The following is an 11,016-nucleotide window of genomic DNA, read 5'->3' on the forward strand; positions in this document are numbered from 1 at the left end:
CAGCTTCCGTTATACCAGAGGTCTCAAATGGGTGGGCTGTGGGCCATTTTCAACTATATTTGCAATGATATTTTGTGCCCCCCACCTTGATATGAAAGTTTGTTACTGCGGCCCTTGAATTTTATATGAATGACACTTTTACAGCGTTGTGTGCGGAACTGACAACCCAACCAATCACAGTGGGGTATTTGGCTCCCAGGCTTGATGTAACCAGAGAAACATTTTTGTATGAGTGAAAATGACAGTAGCGTTGCCATGAAGGGTTTCATTAGTCATTTTCCACCCAACTTGTTGACACCACCGTCCTTATCTTATTTTCCGTCCATCCATTTTCTTAGCCGCTTATCCTCACAAGGGTCACGGGGAGTGCTGGAGCCCATCCCAGCTGTCAACAGGCAGGAGGTGGAACTGATTGCCAGCCAATGGCAGGGCACATCGAGACAACCAGTCGCACTCACAGTAACACCTTGGGGCAGTGTAGAGTGTCCAATTAATGTTGCATGTTTTTGGGATGTGGGAGAAAACCGGAGTGCCCAGAGAAAACCCACAAAGACGCGGGAAGAACATGCAAACTCCACAGGGGCGTGGCCGGGATTGAACCCTTGACCTCAGAACTGTGAGGCCAACCCTTTACAGCTGATTCACCGTGACGCCCATATCTTATTTTGTTTTTAAAAATATACATCTGAGAAGATTGGATTTTCTTTTAAATTTCTAATTCAAATTAGCCCCACGTGCAAATTAGCCCCAAGCAGCGTCCAGCCTCAGTGGCACAAAGGTAAATTGAGTTTAGAACCCCTCCTTTATACCATATAATTCTGTTGTCTTTGTTTATGCTCTAGGTGCGTAACATACTTCCGATCTCACTGTTGATTGGTAAATCAGTTTCTGTGTAACTTCCTGCACCATTCACAAAAGCGGGAAAATGAACAGACTGAAAAACACAAGCACAGAACTGTGAGGCCAACGCTATACAGCTGTGCCACCCTATCTTGATCCCCTTTCCCAATTTTCTCACTTCTTCCTCATGCCATATTCTTTCTCACTCTTTCCTCTCTGCACACTCCTTCCTTTCATCCTTTCTTTGCTTCCTTACTTGATCCTTTCTTCCTAACTTCTGCCACACTTCCTGTATTGTACTCTCTCTTCTCATTTTCCTCTTTCCCCCTCCTTTCCTTGTCTTTCCTCACATCTTCACTTCATCCTTTGTTCTTCCTCACCCTTACTCTCTGCTTCCACTTGATCACTTCTTCCTTTCCCTCCCTTTTTCCTTTCCTTCCTCCTCTATGCTTGCTCCTCACTTCTGCATCTTTTGCTCTCTTTTCCTGTCCTTTCCCTCTTTATCCTCTTTTTCTTTTTTCTTCCCAATTTCTTCTTCACTTTACTGTGTCCCTCTGTTCTTTCTCCACAGTGTGTCCGCTTGCTGACCTGCCGTCACGTGGCCTCCAAGTCGATCGGAGATGTTCCACATGTGATGGAAAGCTGTGTCTCAGACCTTGTTTACGCGCCCTCTCACCTCTGAAGTGCGGCCTCCACGCCACCATCATCGTGATGGATGGACAGAACTGACAGCTAGATGGACATAAGTGCATCGGATGCCATGAGAAGTGTCGGCATCCCTCATTTGCCCAAATGACGGAGAGTCGCATCGGGAGGCTTCATAAGGCACCACAGTGGTGTGGGCGTGGCCCCGTGCCCACGCCAAGATGGATGTGACGTGGGTGGGATGTCAGAATGTGTGTTTGTGTACTCAGGGCCGACTTGGCGTTCTTTGCCGGCCTCAACACTATCAGAAGTGCTGACCTACATTTAGAGCCTATACTGAATTCTGATGCAGACGCACAATGTAGTTTTGCAGTAAGACGCTTATGTTTGTAGCATTGTGGTTCAGCCATGGGAAAGTGCTGGAAAAGAACAAAATAAGTATTCTTTTTTTCTCCAGAAATGGGATACACAGCCCAAGGCTCAAAAGTGTGTCATCTTTGATTTAAAAAAAAAAAAAAAAAGGCCCAAAAGTTCAACAGTGTGGAGGTATTTTGCTTTTGTAAAGTCTGACATGTGTTTATATCTGCCAAGCAAATTGTATTGCATAACATAAGATAGCGGTCACCACAGTACAATAGTTTAAGGGGATTAAATTTATTGACCTCTGTTGCCAACTTCCTGGGCATTAACTGGAAGTGGAAAACTTGAACTCTCTGTAGAATAGAATAGTTGTATAATGTTCCATGTCAGGTTTAGCATTTGACAGAAATACAAACCTCACTTCTAGTTAAGTGGTAGTGTTGTGTAAAACAAAACAAAAAAAAAAGCTAATCTTTTTCAACCCATTTCAATTAAATACACACCAAAGACTAGGTATTTAATGTTCAAACTGTTAAATCTTGATTTCTTTCATACCGTTATGTACTACACTCTAAATTAATTCAATTCAACTGATATGAAAAAAATATTGTAATAGGACTTTTTCCCTCCCATATTGCCCAGGCCTATTGCTAAATTGTTGGAATGTCAGTCTTAATAATATTTACTAATATTTTACGATTAATTATTTTGTAATAGATATACTCTTTCTTCTTCTTTTCCTTTCGGCTTGTCCCGTTAGGGGTCGCCACAGCGTGTCATCTTTTGCCATCTTAGCCTATCTCCTGCATCTTCCTCTCTAACCCCAACTGCCCTCATGTCTTCCCTCACCACATCCATAAACCTTCTCTTTGGTCTTCCTCTCGCTCTTTTGCCTGGCAGCTCCATCCTCAGCATCCTTCTACCAATATACTCACTCTCTCGCCTCTGAACATGTCCAAACCATCGAAGTCTGCTCTCTCGAATCTTGTCTCCAAAACATCCAGCTTTGGCCGTCCCTCGAATGAGCTCATTTCTAATCCTATCCAACCTGGTCACTCCGAGCGAGAACCTCAACATCTCATCTTCTTCTGCCTGCCACTCCAGTTCAGCTTCTGTTTCTTCTTTCTTCAGTGCCACCGTCTCTAATCCGTACATCATGGCCGGCCTCACCACTGTTTTGTAAACTTTGCCCTTCATCCTAGCAGACACTCTTCTGGCACATAACACACCAGACACCTTTCGCCAGCTGTTCCAACCTGCTTGGACCCGTTTCTTCACTTCCTGACCACACTCTCCATTGCTCTGTATTGTTGACCCCAAGTATTTGAAGTCGTCCACCCTCGCTATCTCTTCTCCCCGTAGCCTCACTCTTCCCCCTCCACTTTTCTCATTCACGCACATATATTCTGTTTTACTTTGGCTAATCTTCATTCCTCTCCTTTCCAGTGCATGTCTCCATCTTTCCAATTGTTCCTCTGCATGCTCCCTGCTTTCACTGCATATGACAATATCATCTGCGAACATCATGGTCCAAGGGGATTCCAGTCTAACCTCATCTGTCAGCCTATCCATTACCACTGCAAACAGGAAGGGGCTCAGAGCTGATCCCTGATGCAGTCCCACCTCCACCTTAAATTCCTCTGTCACACCTAAGGCACACCTCACCATTGTTCTGCTACCATCATACATGTCCTGTACTATTTTAACATACTTCTCTGCCACACCAGACTTACGCATGCAGTACCACAGTTCCTCTCTTGGTACTCTGTCATAGGCTTTCTCTAGATCCACAAAGACACAATGTAGCTCCTTCTGACCTTCTCTGTACTTTTCCACGAGCATCCTCAAGGCAAATAATGCATCTGTGGTACTCTTTCTAGGCATGAAACCATACTGTTGCTCGCAGATACTTACTTCTGTCCTGAGTCTAGCCTCCACTACTCTTTCCCATAACTTCATTGTGTGGCTCATCAACTTTATTCCTCTATAGTTCCCACAGCTCTGAACATCCCCTTTGTTCTTAAAAATGGGAACTAGAACACTTTTCCTCCATTCTTCAGGCATCTTTTCGCCCGCTAGTATTCTGTTGAATAAGTTGGTCAAAAACTCCACAGCCATCTCTCCAAATTGCTTCCATACTCTCTACCGGTATGTCATCAGGACCAACTGCCTTCCCATTTTTCATCCTTTGTAGTGCCTTTCTGACTTCCCCCTTAGTAATCATTTCCACTTCCTGGTCCTTCACTCTTGCCTCTTCAACTCTTCCTTCTCTCTCATTTTCTTCATTCATCAACTTCTCAAAGTATTCTTTCCATCTATTTAGTACACTACCGGCACCAGTCAACACATTTCCATCTCTATCCTTAATCACCCTTACCTGCTGCACATCCTTCCCATCTCTATCCCTCTGTCTGGCCAACCTGTAGAGATCCTTTTCTCCTTCTTTCGTGTCCAACCTGGTGTACATGTCTTCATATGCCTCTTGTTTAGCCTTTGCCACCTCTACCTTTGCCCTACGTCGCATCTCGATGTACTCCTTTCGCCTCTCCTCAGTCCTCTCAGTATCCCACTTCTTCTTCGCTAATCTCTTTCCTTGTATGACTCCCTGTATTTTGGGGTTCCACCACCAAGTCTCCTTCTCCCCTTTCCTACCAGATGACACACCAAGTACTCTCCTGCCTGTCTCTCTGATCACCTTGGCTGTCGTCGTCCAGTCTTCCGGGAGCTTCGGTTGTCCATCGAGAGCCTGTCTCACCTCTTTCCGGAAGGCTGCACAACATTCTTCCTTTTTCAGCTTCCACCACATGGTTCTCTGCTCTACCTTTGTCTTCTTAATCTTCCTACCCACCACCAGAATCATCCTACATACTACCATCCTATGCTGTCGAGCTACACTCTCCCCTACCACTACTTTACAGTCAGTAACCTCCTTCAGATTACATCGTCTGCACAAAATATAATCTACCTGCGTGGTTCTACCTCCGCTCTTGTAGGTCACTATATGCTCCTCCCTCTTCTGGAAATAAGTGTTCACTACAGCCATCTCCATCCTTTTTGAAAAGTCCACCACCATCTGCCCTTCAAAGTTCCTTTCATGGATGCCGTACTTACCCATCACTTCTTCATCGCCCCTGTTTCCTTTACCAATATGTCCATTACAATCTGCACCACAATCACAACTCTCTCGCTGTCTGGGATGCTCAGAACTACTTCATCTAGTTCCTTCCAGAATTTCTCTTTCAACTCTAGGTCACATCCTACCTGTGGTGCATAGCCGCTAACCACATTATACATAACACCCTCAATTTCAAATTTTAGTCTCATCACTCGATCTGATACTCTTTTCACCTCCAAGACATTCTTAGCCAGCTCTTCCTTTAAAATAACCCCTACTCCATTTCTCTTCCCATCTACTCCGTGGTAGAATAATTTAAACCCTGCTCCCAAACTTCTAGCCTTACTACCTTTCCACCTGCTCTCTTGGATGCACAGAATATCAACCTTTCTCCTAATCATCATGTCAACCAACTCCTGTGCTTTTCCTGTCATAGTCCCAACATTCAAAGTCCCTACACTCAGTTGTAGGCTCTGTGCATTCCTCTTTTTCTTCTGACGCTGGATCCGGTTTCCTCCTCTTCTTTGTCTTTGACCCACAGTAGCTGAATTTCCACCGACGACCCTGCAGGTTAGCAGTGCCGGGGGCGGGCGTTGTTAACCCGGGCCACGACCGATCCGGTATGGGATTCTTTAGATGAACGCTCATATTTGTTTGGCACAGTTTTTACGCCGGATGCCCTTCCTGACGCAACCCTCTGCATTTATCCGGGCTTGGGACCGGCCTACAGATTGCACTGGTTTGTGCCCCCATAGGGCTGGATAGATCTTTGATGCATAAAAATGCAATTGCAATGTGTTAGTTTTAGTGAGGGTTTTACAGTCCTAGCAATGTATCTAATTTTCCTAAGACTGTAATTGCCATAATAATCAATTTTGGTATTTCAGTTTTGGGCATAGGCATTTTTTAATTTTAAATCAAAATTCACAAATCCTTCAAATAAATTAAATCAACATTTTAACTTGTTCATGATGACAATATGTGGCAAACCACCAACAAAACGAACAGCAGGTGGACCACGTATGGCCCCTGGTCCGAACTTTGGGCACCTTTGCATGAATACATTTAATAAGCAGCATCTTTGTGGTATAATTTGTTTGAATGTTTGATGTTTTTGTCATGTCATTAGATAATTATTGATTTTGAATTATGTACTTACATCCATTGCTTGCTGTTATATAATCTTTTTCAATGGTTTCGGTGCTTTGTGTAGTTGTGACACGAAGAGGCAAATTAAGTCCTCTCTGAAGGCCAAATGTACAGCCCTCCACTGGCTGGAATGATTGTTTCGTTCCTGTGGACACTCCTTCTCCCCCCCCCCCAACCCTGCTCTCTTGTTTTTAGATGAATAATTCAAGGCATGAGAGTATCATCCCGCAAACCCCCCCCCCCCCCCCCCTCAGCCCACCACCTCTGCACGCCTTCATTCCTCCTGCTTGCTCAAAACCGCAGCCAAGGACAGAAGCTTGTTTTTTTTTTTTTCAGTGAAGTCGTAATCTTCTTGTGCTCAATCTTTTGTTTGACGCCTGATATTGGGGACATCACAAGATTTCTTTGACTTCTGAAGTTCTAAATCAGTTAAATAAAAAAAGAAAGAGGAGTATGATGAAAGTTGAGGGTTAGCAGACCCAGAAGTTCCCTGGTGGGAAGGACAAGCCGAATCAGCCCACGGAGAGGGTGTTGTTGTGTAACAGGAAGAAAAAGAAGAAGATGTCCATTGGAAAAGACGCTGAGCTCAGCGATTTATTTTTCTCATGCTCAGCTTGAAACACAAACTCACCTCCTACTCTTCATCTTCATCCTCCTTTCCTTCTCGATCCTTTCCTTCCTTCTCTTTACCCCTCTGTCTTCATACTGTTCTTCCTCTTCATCCCAATGTTTAGTATTTGGTTTGCAATACAATTAATTTCATTTTCTTAATGTGATGGAGTCTTGTGTTCATATCTTCTCGGTGTGCTTGTGATGTTTTTGTCCACGTTCTAATCAGCCCTGCTCTTCGTGTCAACCAATCAGATCCCTCAAGCCATTTGTCTCTTTAGTCATTTGGTTTTTAATTCCTGGTTTCTGCTTATGGTGTCTGTGGTGAGTCTATACATTTCTCTTCATTTGGTAGAATTTTTCATGACTGTACTGCTTCCATGACGTGTTAGATTTCTTTTTCCAATCAGATTTCAACCTCTATGTGTTGCCATGTCAGTCTAATTTGGTCAGGGCCTTCATGATAAGTGTTGGCCCATTGAAGGTGAAGTATTAGCAATGGAACTGATACTACCTTACATTTCATCACATTTCAAATTTTTCCTCGCAGGGCCAGAGTCCTGGTAGGAGAAAACCGCATTCCTCACCCTGAATCTGAGATTCGACACATACTCTCTTCTAAAGAAAGGGGACCATCACCTGTGTCTGCCAATCCAGTCCAATGGACCTTTCCGACTGGTGATCTTCAGCTCCCCACCCCTTAACTACAGATGCCATCCCCCACAATCTTACAAAATGGCGACTGAACATAACAGGTTTGAACTAGATTCTCTATTGCGTATTCCAAATAATATTGTTTTTTGCCATAAGCGTCAGACTTGTCCAAGAGAGTTCTACAGAGAGGTCTCAACTATTTTATGTAAGGATATGTACGTGGAATTAAGATTTTGGACGGAGCAGGACGCAATGTCAGAGTTACAGCGAAACGTTGGCGATCGATGCAAAAAAGTTTGACACCTCACAAACTTCATATTGAAATCCAACAGGATAAAATAGTGGAACCGCACTGTGCATGTTAAGCAGGGTGAGCACTTTTTACTTGACGAGCAATATCACGAGCAATATCATTGGAGTCTTTATAAGTGAGTGGGTGTATTCATTTGAATTGGTTGGTAATGGAACCCGCTGCACTGTCTTAAAAGTCTGATGTGATCCAAATAGGCAAATAGACATTTCTCTTGCACGAAGTGGTGCATTTACGTATCACTAACCCGACTTTTCGACATAAAACATGACACACTTCATTCAGCAGGTCAGTGATACGCTAACAAAGTGTTCAAAGTTGTTCTCCTGCAATGTAGAAAGCACTAATAATAATTAAATCAAACTAAGAGAAGATACATTGCCCTTACCTTCGAACATACAGCCTTGTGTTTGTTGATATTGTCCACACTTAGTTATATGTGTGCTCTTCCGCGAGCCTTAATCCATCGTAGACACTTCCTCAACATTGTTTTACGCAGTAGAAAATGAATCAACCGGGCCGCTTATAAGCAGGATATCGTTCATCAGAATTGCATGTTCTCCAAGCGCATCTGAGGACCATTTTCTTCGTTAACATTAACTTTTCAAGCGCACGCAACCGATGAACCAGCATTGCTTATGGGACATGACGACAAGAGGGTCGGGTCAAGCCAGGGGTTAAGACAATGTGGCTATCTGATTGGCTATTATTGTATGAGTGATTAACAGGTCGGAAAGGTCCATACTGTCTCCAATGTCAATGTGATATTGCATAGACTTGTCAACAGGCCCACAACATCCAGAGCCTTTCAGACGTGCTACTGGGAAGCTTTTGAATACCCTGTTGACTTCGTCCTCAGAGATAGGAGACCCCACATCAGACTCCCCTGACTCTGCTTCCTCATGACAAGGGTTTTAAGTGGAACTGACATCTTTAAAGTACTCTCCCCACCTATTAACAATATCCCAGGTTGAAGTCAGCAGCACCTCATTCACTTGACGGTTCAGTGCTTCCCCCCTACCGAGACATCGGCTGGTGAACCAGAATTTCCTTGAGGCCATCCCGAAGTTGTTGTCTGTGGAGGAACGGAAGCCCTCCCACAGGTTTTTGCCTCAGCAATCACCAAAGCTGCATTCCATTTGGTCAGTTAGTACCCATCAGATGCAACAGAGTCCCACAGAGCAAAAGTTCTCCTTGAGTTTGACAACATGCCTTACTTCTGGTCTCCACTAATGGGTTAGACCATTAGACGATTGCTGACAGCTAATGCGCACCTTACAGCTCCAGTTACAGTGTTATTCCCATTTCAAATTTAGGTACTGAATTCTGGTTATTTGCTCATCTCCAGTGTCAATGACACGATCCCTTATTTAATGACACACTTCCTCTGTGGTAATTAGTCACATGCAGCGACAATTAAATGGACTAACCAGATGTCTAATCAATCTATTTTAGGAGCTCATTGTGTCGCCTTTAATCTTGTTAAAGGGAGAAGGGATGTCGCGGTGATGATATCACGGCTATCAGCTGAACTGTTAGGACCGAGAGTCAGCATGGACTGAACATCGGCCTCAAGTAGTCCTTTTCGACCTGTTGCTTTCTTTTTATCTCTTTGGTCGGTTTTGTTACCTCACTCACTTTATCTGTCAATCAATCTCAAGAGGAAGATGATTTATTGATGTCCTTTATTGATGAGACACTCCCACGTTGCTTATTTGCATGTAACATTACGACTTTCTTCTTCTTCCTTTCCTTTCGGGTTGTCCCGAGTAGGGGTCGCCACAACGTGCCATCTTTTTCCATCTAAGCCTATCTCGTGCATCTTCCTCACTAACACCCACAGTCTTCATGTCCTCCCTCACAACTTCCATCAACCTTTTCTTTGGTTTTCCTCTCGCTCTTTTGCCTGGCAGCTCCATCCTCAGCAGCCATCTACCAACATACACACTCTCTTGCCTCTGAACATGTCCAAACCATCTTAGTCTGCGCTCTCTAACCTTGTCTCCAAAACATCCAACTTTGGCTGTCCTGCTAATGAGCTCATTTCTAATCCTATCCAACCTGTTCACTCCGAGTGAGAACCTCAACATCTTCATCTCTGCTACCTCCAGTTCTGATTCCTGTTGTTTCTTCAGTGCCACCATCTCTAAGCCGTACAACATGGCCGGCCTCACCACTGTTTTATAGACTTTGTCCTTCATCCGAGCAGAAACTCTTCTGTCGCAAAGAATACCAGACACCTTCCACCAAATTGTCCCACCCAGCTCGGACCGGTCTCTTCACTTCCTTACCACACCCTCCATTGCTCTGTATTGTCGACCCCAAGTATTTGAAGTCGTCCACCTTTGCTTTCTCTTCTCCCTGGAGCTTCTCTCTTCCCCCACCACCCCTCTCATTCATGCACATATACTCTGTTTTACTTCGGCAAATCTTCATTCCTTCCTTCATTCTTACGACCTTCATTTGCTAAAGATTTTTTAATCAATTTATTTGTCGCACATTCACCTCATCCAGTATGCTGCATGTGGACATTTATTTTCTGCATTCCCCAAATTCTCACTTGCCCCATGATACCACATTGTCCACCCACAGGGGAAAAGAAATTCTCGTGAATGAGGCACTGACTAATAAATAATTTTTTTTTTAAAAATCCCATCTTTCTTCTCCTCTGCTTGTTCATTCTTATTCTTGATGGGAACTATTTTCCAGATTCCAGTAACTTCCCCCTTCCTGCAAATTTCCCAACTTTTCACAGTAGAATTGACAAATTAAGAGATATTTTACCTCTTTGCATATTCCTTAACTGATTCAAAGCATTCCATCTTCAAACTGTTCTACTCATTCAGGAGATCATGGGACCAATGAATCACATTGCCCATTGTCCCACATTTTTATGTGTAAATGTGTTTGTTTGTATGTGTGAATGTTTAGGGATGTATGTGGATGTGTGCGGGTATGCACACAATCTGTTCATGTATATGTGAATGTGTTTATGTTTTGTGTACGTTATGTTACACATGTGTGAGTGTGTCTGGCTTTGTGTGTGTTATGTGTCTCCATGCAGGTGATGTGGAAGTTTATGGGCGTATGTTGTGTACAGTGTAACCTAATTTTAGGAACGACCCAATTCCGTTTATGGACAATTTACAAAACAACAAACAATCAAAATTGCTTGCGTTACATACAATTTTTGTGTTTACAGTCATAACACTCTTCGGGAAGGATCAGAACTTTGTGCTTTTTCTCATGCCACAAAAACATTATTGGCCCTGTGCTTCAGGTATGTGCTTTGTTTTGTTTGTTACCTTTTTTTTTTTTTTTTTTTTTGCCTATT

At 43.5% G+C, this 11,016-nt stretch overlaps 1 protein-coding gene across 3 annotated transcripts in view; it reads left to right on the forward strand.

Annotated features, from left to right (window-relative positions):
- dnaaf11 (dynein axonemal assembly factor 11) overlaps nt 1-8,479 on the forward strand; it is a 33,083-nt gene extending 24,604 nt beyond the window's left edge. The window contains exons 13-14 of one of the 3 annotated variants that reach the window (XR_009797713.1): nt 6,948-7,042; nt 7,269-8,479. Coding sequence is in view for 1 of the 3 variants with exons in the window: in XM_061839111.1 (XP_061695095.1) it covers nt 1,412-1,427 (16 nt within the window). In the remaining 2 variants the exon portion in view is untranslated. Of the gene's footprint in view, nt 1-1,411; nt 2,128-6,947; nt 7,043-7,268 lie in introns of those variants that run through there. The other 2 variants (XR_009797714.1, XM_061839111.1) reach the window with 2 other exon arrangements.
- Nucleotides 8,480-11,016: the final 2,537 nt, after the last annotated feature.

The sequence above is a fragment of the Syngnathoides biaculeatus genome, chromosome 13 (genome assembly GCF_019802595.1).
Source record: "Syngnathoides biaculeatus isolate LvHL_M chromosome 13, ASM1980259v1, whole genome shotgun sequence".
Lineage (NCBI taxonomy): Eukaryota > Metazoa > Chordata > Actinopteri > Syngnathiformes > Syngnathidae > Syngnathoides > Syngnathoides biaculeatus.